This window comes from Panthera tigris, chromosome A2 (genome assembly GCF_018350195.1).
Source record: "Panthera tigris isolate Pti1 chromosome A2, P.tigris_Pti1_mat1.1, whole genome shotgun sequence".
Classification (NCBI taxonomy): domain Eukaryota; kingdom Metazoa; phylum Chordata; class Mammalia; order Carnivora; family Felidae; genus Panthera; species Panthera tigris.
Genome location: NC_056661.1, coordinates 30,046,943 through 30,065,441, shown reverse-complemented (window position 1 = coordinate 30,065,441; position 18,499 = coordinate 30,046,943). Strand labels below are relative to the sequence as shown.

Below are 18,499 nucleotides of genomic sequence, written 5' to 3'. Positions count from 1 at the left end.
CTGTACACAGAGATAGTTTATAATAAGGCTGACATTTATTGTGTATCTACTTTCTGCTGTGCCTCGTGCTCCTATTTCACAAGAATCATCTCATTTAATCCCCACAACAACCCTTCAGGAGAAGAACCATTCCCTTTTCCAGGGCACCAGACAGTTAAGCGCCTTGCCCAGCATCTCAGAGTAACCATCGTAATGAGAACCGGAAGACAATAATGCTAACAGTTACAGTCCAGTGAACCCTCTTCCTCTTTAGCCCTGGCCACACCTCCTTTTGATGTCAATGTTTGCCATGAACATGTGAATATATTATTTTGAGAAGGTTGAGAGCACTGGCCAGGACAGTGGATGGCAGCTGGGGAGGGAATCAAATCAACGGTGGAGCTGACCATGTTGGCCTCAGGGCTGATGTACTTACCAGCCATCTAACCACTGCCATGGCCTCAGTCCTGGTCCAGGCACCATGCTATCTCTTGCACCTGGACCACTGCCACCAGGTCCTTGCTGATCTCCCTGCCTTCTCTCTTGCCCCCTTCATCCACAGTGCCTTCTCCATCCAGCAGCCCCTGGAACCATCTTAAACAGCCATATGATCATGTCTCTACCCTGGTCAAAACCTATTCCATCGCTTCCTATCCTGATCTATAATGAGTGTATTAACAATCTGACTTAGCCATTAAAAAGGTCACTCTCTGCTGTGTAGTGCATGGAGTGTGGGCAAGAGTGAAGCAGGGAGACGGGTTAGGAGCCTGTTGCTGTGGCCCAGGTGCACATCTTGGAGGCTTGACTGGGGAGCAGCAGTGGGGATGGAAACAGTTGAGATATATTTTGGATGGAAAACCCAAAGAACTTGGTGATGGGTTGCATGTCTTTATGCAGTGTTTTAAAACCTCATCGGAAACATTTACAAAGGTTGCTCTAGTTTCCCAGGATCATGGCCTTCCAAACCCATTGAAATAGAACAAATATATACTGACCTCCTACTACATATGAAGAACCATCCTAGGAATTTAAAAAGCACAACAAGGTTCTGTGCTAGGAATTTAGAAATAAGAATTTAGAAAGAAGGAATAAGGTTCCTTCCCTCAAAGAGCTCACAATCCAGTAGGAACAATAAATATAAAGACAAATTATAGTAGTGTAATCATTGTAACAGAGGAGTCATCCACAAGGCCCAGGGGGGGTGATGACATCAAGGTAGGGATTTAAACTTAGGAAGAATGTGAGTTTGAACATAAGGAGCTGAGAGTAGACAATTCCAGGCTGTGAAGCACGTGCAAAATTACACAAGTGTGAAACTTTCTGGTGTGGTCAGGGATTACGGGTAATGTAATGTGCAGACGCTGAGTCTAGACAGTCGAGCAGGGCCAGAGAATGAACAGGTTTTCAGGCCCGGTCAAGATGCTGGATTTTATCTCTATAGGCTACAGTTTCCCTGAGTGGATTTATATCACTGATGGCACACACAATCATCCTAGTGATGTACAAACAAGCGTATGTTCGTTAAATGTTTACGTATGTGTTTTCATGTGAGCCACATAATATATAACTAGTGTATCAAGGCTATAATATAAAGTTTTCTTTCAAAATAAATGTATTTGTGTTAAAGAAGTTAATTTAAAGGAAAATGCCAAGTAAACCATAGAACAGGTGGGCAGATACAGGATAGATCATGAAAGTGGAATGTGAGTGGCCAAAGTTTGAGGCTCCCTTCATGTAAACAAGGGAGACCCACCGACGGAGTTTCATCAGGGAAAGGCGTGATAGCATCTGCAAATGGTGGGCCGCATCTCATGGCCAGGAGGGGGATGAAAATCATTCTGGGTGTCCTTGACACCCATTAAAAGCGTCCTCTACCATTGTCCATGGAAGCAAAGCTGTGGGCTGGGACTGAAATAGTGAGGGTGTGAGCGGTAGAGACTGAGCAGAGTGATGAACTTTGCAGGAAGTAAAAATCAGCTGCACTTGGCAATGAAGGAGTAAGGAGGAGGAAACAGAAGAACCCAGGGTGACTCCTGGGTTTCTGGCTTAAAGATCTGAGCACATTTTGGCCACCAGCCAGTTCTCAGAGCCCCTGAAATTTGTCAAATGGTATAAATTTTAATTAGGTGCATTCTTCTTTATGTTCCAAAGCGGAAATTCTGTCTGATTCCAGGTGAAGTGAGGATTTGGAAGTTGTCCAGTTGATTTTTATAGCAGATAAAGCCAGTTTGGGAACTTGAGTATTTGAATGTTTTTGAGTATGACCAGATCTCTCCTCACTTGGTCCAGTAGAGCCTGAAAACCAGGGGCCTCACTTCCTTGATTAGTGTCAGTTTAGTGTGCGGCAATCCACAAGGCCAGCGGAGTAATTTGCGAATGAATTAGTAAGACCACTTGTAAAATCTCCAGATAGCTTTGAGTTATTCCTCTGTAATTCTTAACTCTCCTTTTATTTCACTTTTCTATATCAAGATTAATTTCCATCAACAGAAGAGCATTTGGGGAAAGGGGAGAGGTATAGGGAGAACTTTCTATGTTGACTTGAAATCTCTTTCCTGTAATATACCTGCATTTGACAGAATTAGAGCAAAGGTGGGGGAGGGGGCGTCTCCTGGCTGAGCCTCGACATGAGGCATAGGGGCTGGTTGTAGGATTTAGCCTTCTTTTTTTCTCTCGTGCAGCTTTGGCAGGAGTTTCCCTACCTAATAGACTTTCAGCACATACAAAAATTAAGTCTCGATGTAACATTTTCCAAGGTGCTTTCTGGAATCAATCAAAGAATATTAGTCAAGTGTGAGGAGGAGCTACAATTCCTTCTGGGAGTGGAAGCGAATTTTGGCTTGCTGTTCCTTATCCTCAGTCACACAGCGCCAAAATCTGCGTTCTTTTTCTGAGCCATGTGCATTTCCTCGTTTATGAGTACCAAGCTTCATGGTCAAGTGAATTAAACAGTGCAGTCGCTCAAGCATTAATGCAACTCTGGTCTTTTTCTTTTTCCTTAGGTATTTATGGGCCATCGGTAAGAATGTCTGGAAGAGATGGAAGAAGAGGTTTTTTGTATTGGTCCAGGTAACTCTTCAACTTTGTCTGTCTTAAGAGCCATCAGTATTAAAGATTTGGATTAAGGATTAAGATTAAGGATTAATTAATGGTTTTTATTTGAGGTATAACTTAGAGCGCACAGTGCTCAAGCAGTTAGCTTAATGGATTCTTACCCATTGTATAAGCATGTGACTACAATTCAGAGGGACATCGAAATTTCCGCTACCCACAGCACTCCCTTGTGTTGCTTTTCCCTATTTTTACATCACTTTAAAATTAGAAAAATTAAGGCATGCTCGTTATTTTAGAATCCTCGAATGCAGGAATACGTAAGATAAGTGGGAGAGGTGAGCTGCCCGTGACGCAGGGCCCCAGGGAGGAAGCAAGCGTGTGCCTGGTTGGGCCATTAGGAACACTGACATTGTTTTAGAAGAATGTGCTATTTCTAAAGATACCCATTACGAAAAAGAGTCAGAATTTACTTAGACTTTTGACATCTCTTTTACTGTTCGGTATGTTTGATTTTGAATTCCTTGGTGTTTGGGGGTGGGGGGAGTATGCCACTCCCTTGATTCGTAGGGCTTCCAAAAGTCTTAACTGACCTCCCTTAACTATGTTTAAAAGTCTGGAATATATCTTTCCAGATATATATATATATATATATATATATATATATATATATATATGTAACCAAACTCTGTGTCATCCTACAGCTCGCTTTTTGTTTTTTTAACATAAATCACTATAGACATTTTTCCACGTTTGCATAGATAGCTCTGGCTCACGTATCTGTAGAATTTTCCTTTTTGAAGGACTTGTGGGCTTCCCCAATTGGAACTATTATTAACCATGCAGCAAGGAACATCTATCTATATATAGATACAGATGTGGATGTAGATATTGGTATTACTAATACATGAGTAATGTATAAATAGTACCTTTGCTCTCTTGTCAGTTTAAGAAAAAATGTCCAGAAATAGTGCTGCTTGTCCTTGATAATCTCCCCACCCTTTTTAAAATTTGGTTCATCTGCTTCTTGCGTCAGGATTTTTCAGTTTATAAGGGCACCCGCCATTGCCTCTTTTTAATTTGCAGTCTCCACCAGAGCATATACACTGTAATTTAATTTGCAAAAAAATAAAATAAAATTCATATATGCTGTATTCTGGAAGATGCCACAAAGCAAGGTAACTTGTGGTTTGGTGACTAAAAGTGTTCATTGGGTTACTATGTTCACTATAGGCGTTGACTAGTATTTAGAGCCATTCCAATTCTAAATCTTAACTATAAAGCAACTGCCTCTTAGGCCTGATGGCCTTGAAGTTTCTACCAACCCTGACCTTCTAAGATGTGACTTCCTGTAGACCTAGTCAAGTCTCTGCTGTGCTACTATGGCAAAATGCATCTCTCTGGCTATAAGCAAGAGGTCATTTTTGCTTTTGTGGTTGCTATGGGGTAGAACAAAATCTTAGAATAAATTAGCCCAAGGAAAACTTTGGAATTGTGCCCAAACTCCTAAATAATCCATAGCTAGGCAAGGAGTATATTTCATCCTGAGATACATTTCTTCAAACTATCAACTGACCAGTATTTATTGAGCATCTTCTCTGTGTAGGGCACTTGGTAGGTCATAGAGAAGAACTATGAGGCCTGATCTTTCACTTCCAGAAGGGAATCTGTTAGAAGTGCTTTATATATGCAAACAGCAGAAACAGACCCAAGCTAATTAAGGTAATAATAACAGGATGTTGAAAAAGCTGAATGAGCCATCCTTACTACGACAGGACCCAGAGTAGTGCCAGAAATCCAGGTGGAGGGAACCCTGGCTGTGTCATCGATGTGGTCCTAAGACAAAGTCTGCTCTGAACATTTTCTATCCTTGTATCTCCAGTCAGTGGCCGAATATGAAAGAGAGATCAGTTCAGCTTGGGTCACACACCCAGCTTTTAGCAGGGGCAGACCATGGCACTTTGATTTAACAGTCCCACTGGGCTGTCTCCAGTGCAAAAGCAGAATGCCATGACCAGAAGGAGAAATGGATGCTAGGCAAGCAAAAACATCTGGTGTCCTCTCTAAAGAGAGGGCATTATAAATGGAGAGACAAAATGCACCAAAAAATACAGTGCAAGATTATGGACAGTTCTCTCCCACCCAGCGCTTCTCGCTGGGCAGAGTGGCCTTTCTTGGAATCACTTGTGAGGTTGCCTGGCCTTTCCCAGTAGATTATGTGCTGTCTCAGGGCCGGTTTGGTTTCCAATTTATCTTTGTGTCCTTCCCTCTTTCCCCCGCCACACACATACACATCGTCTAGTTCAGTACCTGGCATAGGCATCCAGGAAATGTTTGGTGGAATAAAGAAGGAAAAGAAAGAGAGAGAAGAAGGACCTAGGCTAGGCTTCAAGTGGTTCTGAGAAAGGAAAGATCAAATGGCCTGGAGAGTGGCCAGTGACAACTTCCCAGAGGAAGCGGGACAGGTGGCCCTTTCACCATGATACACAATCTCCCCTCCTCCTCTGAGCTATTGGTCCACTGGACACATGACTTTTCTCTGAAAATCTTTGAAATGATGACGTACTTAGGAGAAATAGCTGACCTCTCGCTTTGCAAGCGATTTCAGAGGGAAAAAAACTCTTCAGGAAAAAAAACACGAGGAAATGTGCCCAAAATATCAGTGAAGCCTGTCTGTACAATATGTACTGAACTGAAAAGGAGAGAATGATTGTGTTAGGCGGTATAACTGGAACACAGACATCTCGGGGCCTTCACGCTGAGCTTTCTACCACGAGAAGATATGAATCGCACAGTCGCTAAAAGCCAAGTTCCGCGCTCACATGTGAAAATCAGCAGAGGACATACATAGCCCGTGTAAAGTTCCACATCTTTCCTGGACAGCTGAAGAGAACACTTTCGGGATTTCAATAGGTTTCACTTACACATGATTTTCATAACTTTCAAGAGCCATTGAGGTGCGTTGGGGACGTTGATCGTCCAAACATAACCTTCAGTTTCAACTTAAATCAGATTATCCCTTAACAACCTCTGTGGCCAACACCGGTGACATGACAGCCCACTGTTACAGAGCCCTGTTCATGACAACAATGTCTAAAAGCAGTTTGATCCTACCTAGAAAATATTGCATTGTCTTTGGATTCTTCCCATTTTTTCTCCCCCATTGTTTAAGTGACCACATTTGCAAGTGTTTTATCAAAATGATAACCCGAAAGCTCACCCCCTTTGAAACAACCCCAGTGCCACCATAGTTGCAAGAGCACCAGGTCTGGCCCAGTTCAAGGGAAGCAAAATCTCTGAGGCTGCTGGAAGAGAAGGATGATGGGACGAGTAGTAACAATCAGCACCCAAGAGCTGCATGCTGTGTTGATTTCAGTCACAGGTATAAACGATCACCAGTTTCTTTTTGGCCACCAAACCCTGCCATCGAAACTCAAAATGCAGAAGGGAAACCAGGAGAACCCACTCTGGCCAAATGTGGGGATGGGTGAAGGAGCTGGGGAGGGAAGCAGATTCCCCTCAGCCTGCCCCCCCACTCCCCAGGCAGCCTTGGAACAAGCTTCAAGGACATCAGCGTGCAAACCACACATAGGAAGTATATGCTACTCGAGTGACTTACTGAATATTTCTTCCTTTCTACTCATGTTAGGTCTCGGGAAGTATTTTTATAGAGAGTTTGTAATACATGATTCCCAACACAAATATGAATTCCATTAAATTTAATTTCAAGGAAAACACTGCGGAAAACCTAAGAGGAAGAGAACACACCCAACACCAGTCTCCTCAAAATCCTCTCCCCTCCCACCCCCAACTCTCCCCGCCCCCATCACACACACAGACAAGCACACAGAGTCTACATTTTTGTCTGTAATGAAGAACTATTAAAATTCGCCCTAAATGAGATTTGCTTTTAGTGTTACTACTTTGGGGGAACCAAAAGATAGATTGTAAATGGACTTCCTACTAGCCAGGGACAAAGGGTATCCTCAGAGGGCTTCTGTACCAAAGCAGTGATTCCCATTTTTAAGGACTGAGACTAAAATCAGGATGGATGTGGCTGGACGCTGCCCCCAACCTGGGGAGTTCTGTGCCACAGACTTAAGTCTTCCTATGCAATGAGATGGTGTTCTCCAGTACAGGCCTGGACCACTGGCTCTGGGTACTATTTAAAATCCACATCCCAGAGCTCCTGGGTGGCTCAGTAGGTTAAGCATCTGACTTCGGCTCAGGTCATGATCTCACCGTTCATGAGTTCAAGTCCTGTATCAGGCTCTGCAGTGATTGCTCAGAGCCTGGATCCTGCTTCAAATTCTGTGCTCTCTTCTCTCTCTGATCCTTCCCCGCTCATGCTCTGTCTCTCTCTCTCTCAAAAATAAATAAACATTAAAAAATAAAATCCACATCCCAAGTGCCATCCAGAAGGTTCTGATTCAGTAGGTCTGGCATAAGACTGGGGAACCTGTGTGTTACAAGCACACCAGGAGATACCGTTGCTGGTTGCCCAGAGACTACCTTTAAAGAATTATTGCCTCAGTGGTCGTTGTCCTTTTTAAAGCAAAGGCTCCTGGGGTGCCTGGGTGGCTTAGTCGGTTAAATGTCCAGCTTCAGCTCAGGTCATGATCTCACAGCTCATGGGTTTGAGCCCCACATTGGGCTCTGTGCTGACAGCTCAGAGCCCGGAGCCTGCTTCACCTTCTGTGTCTCCCTCCCTCTCTGTCCCTCCCCCACTTGCACTCTGTCTCTCTCAAAAATAAATAAACATTTAAAAACTTAAATAAATAAACGAACAAACAAATAAAAAGCAAAAGCTGCCGTCCCCTTTAGACCACACCATCTCAGAGTTTATGCCCCCATGGAGTTGAGCATCAGAATATCGATACAGATGATTATATGCAAATGACATGAGAAAGCTTCCTCAGCCATGTTCCTTTAAGTTCCAATAAATGTCTCAAAAACATGGCTGCAAACTCTAACTGAAAGAGTAAGGGGAAATGAGTCCTCAGCACCCCAAGTCAAGAAGTTGCTGGTAAATTCATTCTAAACCCTGGAAGCCATGGGAAAAACCAAACACACTGGTTACCATTATTAGGAACTCTGGCCAAACCAATGCTAATGATAAAGGTGCCAATTCCATAGAGCCCTCCCTAGAGCTCTCCAGCTTGGGTGTGTAAGGAGAGGAATGGAAGTGGCCAACTCATCACCCAGACCAGGCTAGGAAGTCTCATCACTATCATCCTTTTAGATTAAAAATATTTTTACTAAAAATATAAGATAAGATAAAATACAATACAATACAATAAAAATATTTTTCTTCTATGCCCAAAAGACTTCAGGTCAGAATCAGTTTTTGATTGGTCTTCAGCAATGTATTTCTGAGCCATTTTTTCCCTTTCTGGCACCATACAAACCATAATATTATGTGGCTCTTCTAATAATGCTGACAGTTGCTCATATTTGTATGGCCTCTTAGACTTTGCAAAGTGTTCATCAAGTTGGTCTTTACAACCTTTCTGTAATACAATGAAGACAAGTCTTAACCCATTTCATACTTGAGGAAAGTGAGGCTCAGAGTGGTTAAGTGACGTGCCCATGGTCAACAGCTAATAGGCAGCCAATGTGAAACCTAACACAGGTCTTCTGACTCCAAATACTTTCCATGATTCCAAGCACTTGATGGGACCAGTCCCCAAGAGATTTATGCCTATACAATGTTCTAGAATTAAATTACCTTGCATCAGACAGAACCAGTGCTACCCTATTGCTGATTCCCTATGTATAATATAAAAACTAAAAACTCTGCTCTAGCTTTCAGAAAAATCACTAAATCTGAAAAGGATAAAATATTGTCCGTTAATGTAAAGTGCCTTGGAATATAGTAGTTGTAGCTCAGGAAACCATATTAAATAAGTCAACCCCACAAATGAATTGTAAGACTGGGGCTCCTGGGTGGCTCAGTCTGTTGAGCGTCTGACTTCAGCTCAGGTCATGACCTCACGGTTCACAAGTTCAAGCCCCAGGTCAGGCTCTGTGCTGACAGTTCGGAGCCTGGAGCCTGTTTCAGATTGTGTGTCTCCCCCTCTCTCTGCCTCTCCCCCACTCGCACTCTGTCTCTTTCTTAAAAATAAATAAACATTAAAAAAAATTTTTTTTAATGAATTGTAAGACCTATAAGTAGTTGAGTGATTTTTAACTCTCTGTCCATTTTTCCCACTCAAATTTACAGTTGCCTTAAAGAACATATGTATTTATATTCTGGTTGCAAATGACACCAACCCAAACTAGCTTAAGTTTTAAAGTGGGAAGAATTGTATTGGTTAGTTAATTAAATTAGCAATTGAATAAAGACTCTTCTGGCAAGGCTAGGTCCAGGGCTCAGGCAAAGCCATCACTGCTTTGAGCCTCTATCATTACCATCTCTTGATTGTGTTTTCTGATGAGCAGGTATCACCCTCAAACAACATTCTCTCCCTGCAGAATACTGGGAAAGGTCAGGATTTACACCAGTTTGGCAGCCCCAGAAGAAAGAAAGTTTTCTTCTCAGTAGTTCATTGAGCTTTTATTGGCCCTTGTGGTCATGTGCTCATCTCCCTACCAATCACTGTAGCCAGGGAGATGTGATGCTGATTGGCTAGGTCGGGCCGTATGTCCCACCCACCCTACCTCTGGCTAGAGGGGCAAATACCCCTACAGGAGCTATATAATAGACTGAAAGTGGGAAAGATGGTGATTTCGTCTAGTAAAATCAGCATTCAGCTACCAGAGAAATTAACGCTCTGTATTCAAACATAAGAAACATTCAACGGTTGTTATCATCGGCTCCATTTAATGAAAATGAAACTGAGTCCCAGCAGAGTTAACTGAATTACCCCAGGTCACACACACCTAGAAAATAGCAGATCTGAGCATCACATCCAGGTCTGTATAGCTCCAAAACCTATTCTCCCTCTACTCCACCAGGTGGCCTTCATGTTAACGTCAATCAGGAGTCTAGGATTTAGACTCTGTGACCCTTCATTTACAACCAAGTCACGTTAAAAATGGTCCTGAGGCACCTGGCTGGCTCAGTCTGCTTGATATTGAGGTTGTTAGTTTGAACCCCAAATTGGGCATAGAGATTACTTAAAAATAAATATTTTTTGGAGGCACCTGGGTGGCTCAGTCAGGTGAGCTCTGACTCTTGATTTTGGCTCAGGTCGTGATCTCGGGGTTTGGTTTGTGGGTTCAAGCCTCGCCTCCAGCTCTGGGCTGACAGCAGAGCCTGCTTGGGAGTCTCTCTTTCTCCCTCTTTCTCTGCCCCTCCCCCATTCTCTCTCTCTCTCTCTCTCTCTCTCTCTCTCTTCTCTTTCTCTCTCTCAAAAATGAGTAAACTTTTGTTTAAAAAATAAAAAAATTTTTAAGTTGAGCATCTTTTAAAAATAAAATAAAAATGGTCGTTGGTCCCAGGAATTCTATTCTTCGTATCATAAAAATTTCTACATCTTCAGATCTTGGCTCCATCAGTCAGTGCTTCCTCATGAAAACTTTCCGTGGCCACCCAACTAGACCAAATTCCTAAGCTCTTATAGTACCATATGTCTCCTTTTAAAATACTTGTCCCCATTAAAGTTACACATTTCTGAGGTAATGTGATTAATGTCTGCCTTCACACTAGGCAAGAGAGCAGAAGTCATATCTGGTTTAATACATCTATATATTCCTAGCACCAAACGTATTACCTAAGGATTTGTTAAATGAATGAATGAATCTACCATAAATAAAGAACTCTTTTCTAAAATGGATGTATGTGAGCTTTGGGCAAGGGCGACTGACCGGGGTTCAGTAAAAATAACAGCTGAGGCATTCATAAGAAATGATGGTAAAGGCAAGAAGGGGGGGGTGGCTAGACAAAATGTATTCTGTCTTTAGTCGTATGTGCAAGGACTTAAGTCTTCAAGGGATAATGGGGTGAAGGAGAAGGGAGAGTCCGAGGAAAAGAAAGCACTGACGCTTTCATCTCGCATCTGAGTGCTAGTTGTTAAATATACCTGAAAGTCAGGGACTGAAAGTTTCTGGACAGTTCCTGTATATTAAAACAATGGTTCTCAAGCTTCAGTGTGCTTTAAGAAATATCTAGAGCAGTTATGAAAAATATCAATCCCTGAGACCCAGCCTGACCTGAGATTCTGTTGTTCTGTCTTAAAGAATATACATATTTATAACTGATACCCCACCCTCCCATACGCATGCTCTAATGAAAGTGGCCTCAGCCCACTCTTTAAGAAATGCTGTTAATAAACCGTTTCCTAGTTTAAATAGTGCCTGAAAATACGCTGAGGGTGGCTGTGTAAATTGGAGGTCCGGCCGCCTATAAACAAACCTTGAAGGCTGTACCCTCAGAAGTCCCAACAGCCCATCTGGTCCCACGATTCCATATGAAGGTATGCACCAGGTGAAAATTCCAAAGATGTAAACACTGCAGTCCTGTAGCCTTTCTCTCCGAAGGGCACTTTCAGATGTCTGCGGGTCATTTCCAATCATTGGGTCTCTGTTTTCTGTTGTTCTGGGCCAGCCGCTGTGGCAGGGGTGGCCAACTCTCTGACTTGTGACATTCTAGGTCTTTCTGTGCCATCATTACACGAGTGTTCACCATCTCATTAACTTCTTACCAAAATTCAGTTTAAAAAGAATTTTACTGAGGCAGAGAAACATTTCATTGGCAATGCCTTTCACTTAGTGATGTCTTGTAGAAGCTTAAAAAAAAAAAAAGCAAAACATTCCCAAACCTTTTGCTATTCCCCCACCCTTCCAACACGCTAGAAAAACTGAGGTGCCCCCTCACATTTGCAAAAATTGGAATTTCTTCTTCCTGCCTTTACTTCCTAAAGTAAGTCACCAAATTCCCAATTAAAATGCTTCTAATAAACCGACTCTAGTTTCTATTAGCTTGAAGTTTGTCAGGACAACTTCTGCAGTATTACCAGAAGAGGGCAGCAGAGCACAGCGCTCCAGGAAGCAGGCACCTGAAATAGAACAGGGAAATCAAAAACCCAAGGTGTGTAGCAATAGTAAATGCATGACTCTTGAAGTGACGCCCTTCTGTTGTGATATTTTTCTGATCTCAAGTTAGCGTCTGCGACGCTCTGGCTGATAATCACGTTAACAAACTACATCATCTCTTGTGTTGCCAGAGACAGGTAAAAATCACTGTGAAACCGTTCAGGCAATATGTATGGTCACTCTCATGCTGGGGACCCAGGAGATCATTTATTCAGACAAGCAATGAGTTGGAAAGGTCTGGTGCTGTGCTTAGGATAACATGGAAATTTGGAACCACCCCCCCAAATATCTTTATTAGATTATACATACTTGACTTTTTAGAACCAATCAGACTCGATCAGCAAATGCCCTTTATATGGTAGACTTTGTTTATAAGGAGGCAAATATAACCGAGACGTTTGGCTCCCTAGGCTTACCTTCAATGGATTTATAACCTAGGAGGCAATAATACCTACTCAACTACTCTATACTAGAATGGTAGCAGTAAATGCAAGAAAGCTGCTTATTTAAATGTATAGATTGAGCATTTGTTATGTGATTGTCACACATAGTATGTAAAGATCTTTATTGCTCAGTTAATCCCCCCAGCAACAGTAAGATGCAAGTAAAATACGGACGAGGACGCTGAGACTTAGGTAGGTGAAGCTTATCGGAGCTGGGATGGACCCCTTGGCCAATGTGACCCCCACGCTTGCACTCTTAGCCCTCCTTTTTAGGAGAAGAGATGCTATTGGTTATTGTGCTTATTGCAAAGAATAATGAACATCCACTTATGAAAATACTCTTAGTGATCTGGCCTTCTGTTTTCCTTGAAGTCCCTCAAGGCCTTGCCATATAAGGAACAGGTTCTGCAAACCATATATATATGCATTGTGAAGAAAGTTTTCACTAGGAACCAACAGAGGGCAGCAGTAGATAAACCAGTCACAGTCCTTTATCTGCCATTAGGACCTTCAGGCCCCAGAGGATGTGGGAGATGGGTGATGGATGGGTACAGGGCTGGAGAGCACCAATTTCTAATTGCCATTAAAAAAAAAAAAAAAAAAAAAAAAAGATCTCACCATGGAGGAGGCTAAAAATGTCCTCAGCAGGGATCAAAGTTCACTTAGAAAATGTCTCTCTTAATAAAGGGAACTAAGAGATAAGGGATGTGGCACTCCTTCTCCAAGACGTTTGACATTGTGGATGGTAAATAGGCCCACAAGCTTTTAGCCCAAACCCTGAGGGGTGCTTGCTCTCCCACAGGCACCTTGCAAATGAGCCCGATGAAGAATTGCTAAGTTTCCGTGCTGGGTCTGCACACACCATGGCGACAGGGTCCTGAAGGCCGGCCTGCAGCTGTGGAGCCCTCGCCCGGCATTGGCATAGATGCCCGTGTCACTGGTGAGGGCTGCCCAGGGACAGCGTCCCTGCCATCAGGGACCGAGGCTGGCTCTACTGTGACTGGCACCTAGTGATCAAGGGCTCATTGCTTGTGACAGCATGTCACTTCTGCGCTTGTCTGAGATGTAGGGAGGACTTTGCAAAGCAACCAGAAGCCCTCCTTCCGTGGGAGACGGGAGGGGGGAAACAAAAATGTGTGGCTTGACTCTGAGAATTGGCTTGCAAAAAATAAAATGGTAACAAGAAATAGTTGGGGCATTAGCAAACGAGCGTCTGGTCCCTAACTGCTGACCAAAAGGCCTGTACGAATGGGGCAGTCTCAGCCAGGGCCAAGGTTACATTAGGTAAAACCTATAAAATTTCCACTATTTGACCAGTTTTGAGCTACAGAAATGTCAATTTGCATGTGGCTTAGCCCATTAAAATAACAAACAGCAATAATAACTTCTAGCTTTTATCAAGCACTTGGTGTCAGGAATAAATTCTAAGTCCGTTCCACACGTGAACTCATTCAGCTCTCACAATAAGCCAGTGGGGAGGTAGGTCCTCACGTTATATCCCAGTCTACACGTGGGGTAACAAAGGACCAGGGAGTCTGAGTAACTTGCTCTAACTCACACAGCCAGCGGGTAGCAAACCTCAACCTGAACCCAGCTACGAAGTACAGGGCCTCAGGAACAAGGACATGGTTGACGGGAGAGGGTTTCTTCAGGGACCAGGGTAACAACCTGACGATCTGCTTTTCCTTCCCAGGTCAGTCAATACACGTTTGCTATGTGCAGTTATCGGGAGAAAAAAGCGGAGCCTCAGGAACTTCTACAGCTGGATGGCTACACTGTGGACTACACCGACCCCCAGCCAGGTACCCACCCACCCTCCAGGCTCTGCACCCACAGAACTCTCCCCTGACACCAGTCACGGGTCAACTCACATTTCCTGGGCGCGTCCTCTGTGCCGGGCACTAAGCCGACTTACTAGGTCTTACACGTGACCAGGACAGCCACAGACCCTGATCTTATGGAGTTTCCATCCCGGTTAAGTGAACGCCGTCTCAATCAAGGGCTTTGGTTTTACCCAACGGATCTTCATAAAAGCAAACAGAAAACATAATGCATTTTTCTTTTCCATAGCTGTGGCATGGGAAACATGCACTCCACCTAGAATGCTACAAAGGACATGACTGAACGGGGAGTCCTATCGGTGCCCTCAGGACTATGTGTGTGTATGTCAGTGTGTGTTGTTTTTCACCAGTGATGTGTGGGCCTGGCAGGGTCTGCGTCTCCACGTCTAAGGGAGCCTGTCCTGTATATCTCTGTCTGGTAACTACAATTCAGGGGTAGCTGATGGCACTTGAAAAGAAAGCCCTTCTTTCCTAAGAAGACACCAGTCCCCCAGCAGAGACACCCAAGCTCCTAGCCTTATGTAACTAAAAGAACCACACAAATGGTAGTATTTCTCATAAGTTCTACATCCTGCCCCCTCACACCTCTTCCCCCCCCCCATTTTATCTTTTTCCCGGGGGGAAAAAAATGAATAAAAATCAGCCTCAAAGAACCTTCAAAATGGGGGGGGGGGTGCGAAATCATTTCAGCATATTAATGAACAACAAGCACCAACAGCCCTCTCCCAGAGAAGTTTATTTTTATGCCAAATCTGCACAAGGGAAACATTTCCAACCATACTGCTTTATTTGGCCCAAAACCTTTTTTTCTACTCCCATATTGCTCTTCCACATGCAACAAAATACACATAAAAGAAAAACAGAGTTTGAGAAAAGATAGGATGTTAACCTGAAAAGGTGCGGCGGGGGAAGGCCCAGCCCGCCTCGGAAAATGAGCACCTTCAGAATCGCCACCCTGAGTAATTTGGACCAACGCCCACCTCCCGCCTTGGTAATTTGCTTCGGGCCAGAGCGTGATAGGGAGCTGACCACGGAAGGCGAATGTTTCCGCCTGGAAAGCCTTCCTAGTGAATGGAGACTACGGGTTTGAAACAGTTGCACGCATCTCACTGAAAGGATGTGGCTCCTGCGTTAAGAAACCAGCCTCACGGGTTCTGTGATAGTCTGCATTCTTCTCAAACCATCGCGTTCCCTTGAGAAAAATAGATTCCAACTTTCCAGAGACCTGCGTTTTCCAGCGGGAGGCGAAAGGGCCCCACCTGAGAAGGAAATACACTAGCATCTTCTTCTGACAGTAATTCCTTCTGTGCCGGTTCACTGCTCCTTTCTCCCACACGGTTGCATTTGGACCTTACACAATCCCACCAAAGAGACAGGACCAGGATCATCTTTCCCATTTTGAAAAGAGAGAAAAAGAGCTGGAACTCAGGGTCTAGCCCACGTCATTCTTTGGCACTTGCAGGAAAACACAGCGATGCGTACCGCTAGAGCAAAGCTCGGATTGTTATTTTAGCCCAGGGAAGCAGAATTCTCTTCCTACACTGGGGAGGGCAGGAGCGGAGAGAAAGCTGTTCTGTACACATGCAAAAGTTAGCCGCGCACATATATGCTAAAAGCCTCTTTTCTTTTTTCCACATTGATCCCACGGGATATCATTTATAAATTCCTCCACCAAAGGTGTAAACGGATTATGTTCTTGAGAATAAGAAGCCACTTCTTTTCTGCTCTTCCGTGTACGAAGTCCTATGTATTTCCAAAGTGATGTGTGACTGAAAATGGAGATTTAAAGGCTCCCAATTGTCAGAAGAAGTCTAACTCAGAACTGCTTAAAGAGTGCTTGTTAAAAGTAGAAGTTCCTGGGCCCCACTCCTAACCTATGAACCAGAGGGGCGGAAGGCAGAATCCTCATAGTTAAGTAAGCACTGTAGAAGGATCCCTATGTACGGTCACGCTTGCCAGCTAGAGAGGGAGTCATGCACAATTTAGCCCCTGTCCTCAGAGATTTGAAAATCTCAACTGCCCCCGACAGGTGAGCGTGCAAATGGGGAAGGACATCTGAGGACTTCCTCTTTCTCCTGCTCTTGGCTTTATGCAGGGCACGAGTGGAGCCAACAGGTAGAGGTTGTTTATGGGGCAGATAGCGTCCTAAGTGTGCATGTCCTTGCCTTTGCACCAGCCTCTGATTGAAATGGGCACCTAGACACAAGCCTGTGTGCCCCGTCAACTCTACCTGTTTAGTATCTTTGAAATGTTAATTTGGGGAATTAGTAAATCATTGTGTGTGAATTTTACATACAGGGTGCTCATCTTTACCTAAAAATGAAAATGCTTCACTTCAACTCTCCCTGGGTATGGTTTGGAGAGTATACAGTGATCTCTCAAGTTCTATGAGATTAAGTAATTACGTCTAAATAAAAGGACATTCCGAATAATTCAACGGCACAATTTAAACAAGCACATCAAGCCTTAGACAACTTTGCCGTTAGGAATAGACTATGTCAGGGCTCCTGGGGGGCTCAGTCAGTCAAGCTCCTGACTCTTGGTTTTGGCTCAGGTCATGGTCTCACCATTTGTGAGTTCGAGCCCCGCCTCGGGCTCTGTGCTGATGGTGTGGAGCCTACTTGAGATTCTCTCTCTCTCTCTCTCTCTCTCTCTCTCTCTCTGTCTGTCTCAAAAATGAATTAATAAACTCTTAGTAAATAAGTAAATAGACCATGTCCATCCAAGCAGTTTGTTGGAACAGCAGCTCCCCTTCCACCCTGCAGGGAACTGGCCACTATTCCCTGCCTGGGCTGCCTCTGTCCTTTCCCAGACGTGTTTTCTCGTTCTTGACAGGTCCATACCTGTGGGGCTGTGCTCCATGTGAAGTGCCCATGCACTTCCATACGGCACGTCCCACAGATTCCGTCCCTGGGAATTGCTCTGCCTGATCTAAAACTCTGCTGTCTTGGAGCATGTGTCGACGTTCACTTTGCTTTCTCCTCCCTTGGTATCCTTTCAGTTGGGTTGCTCTGCTCCCTCCTCACTGTCGTTGGTGTGCCCTTGGTCTCCCATGCCTTCTGGAAAGGCTCTGCTGCTCTCCGCTGCTGTCATTGCCACGGCTTCTGCTGCTTTAGAGATTTCTCCTTGGGTCCCACTCTGTGCACGATGAGGCTTCATTCTGTTGTTAACAACTAATTCTCAGAGAGCTTTTGCTGTGCGTCAGGCCACGCTATTCAGCTTTGCAGGAGTATAGCACAAGGGTTACGATTGTTAGCTCTGGAGCCAGATGGTGGGGGGAGAAGCCCAGCGCAGATACTTACAGCCCTATTTTGTGTTCATGGACTAGTTATGGCCTTCTCTGTGACCGTTTCCTCATTTATAAAATGGGAATAATAAGGCTTCCTTCATAGGAAGACCATTGAGAGGATTAAATAAACATCCGAAAACTTCTTAGTATCTTTCTACCTCTACCTCTCCACGGTCCAAAGCAACTCCATGAACTGATGTTTTGATGGTGGCTCCAGGAACACAGCCTCCCAAGCCCAGGAGGGTGGGGATCCAACACCCTGGAGGGTGGGGGTTGGAGCAGGGAAAGTACCCGCCGGTGATGCCTAGCCTGGCATTCACTGGCAGTATCAAAGTGGCTTATCCCAAAAGTTACCGTGAGGCTGGGCTACAGAAGGTCTGTTGACTCACTCTTTCTTTTACCTCCTTAGTGTTCATTTTTCAGGGCTTCGGGCATCCCTCAGAACTCTTCTTTCTTTCCCTTCCAGATTTTCCTTCTTATCATGCCATCCATTCATTTCATCAAGTTTTCCCAGCTTGCTAACTGTATATCATCCTATCCAAATCACCCATTTAAAAACCCTCCATAAGGAATTAGGCAAAATACTCTCTCATAATCATAACTACAAAAAAGCTTTTGTTCAAAGTGCTGTAGCACTAGACTCTCCATATAAAGAAGTAGCTGCTTATGGTTCTAGAGACCCTGGCAATTCTAAGTGCAGAACTCCCCAACACACACCCACTGTTGCGGAATAGACATCCGAATTAACGTTATCAACACAACGGAGAAGTCTTAATGTCACCAGAAATCTTTTCCAATGGCAAATGTCAAACAGGCTAGTGACTGGGCCTTGTTGGAAACTTGGGGATGCTCTTCCCAAA

The 18,499-nt window shown here is 44.1% G+C and overlaps 1 protein-coding gene across 15 annotated transcripts in view; it reads left to right on the top strand.

Moving 5' to 3' along the window:
- Positions 1 to 18,499, top strand: part of CADPS (calcium dependent secretion activator) — a 475,617-nt gene that overhangs the window by 298,561 nt on the left and 158,557 nt on the right. For all 15 annotated transcript variants that reach the window (XM_042979336.1, XM_042979338.1, XM_042979339.1 and 12 more), the window contains 2 exons: positions 2,982 to 3,048; positions 14,203 to 14,311. In XM_042979336.1, the coding sequence (XP_042835270.1) occupies positions 2,982 to 3,048; positions 14,203 to 14,311 (176 nt within the window). The remainder of the gene's footprint in view (positions 1 to 2,981; positions 3,049 to 14,202; positions 14,312 to 18,499) is intronic.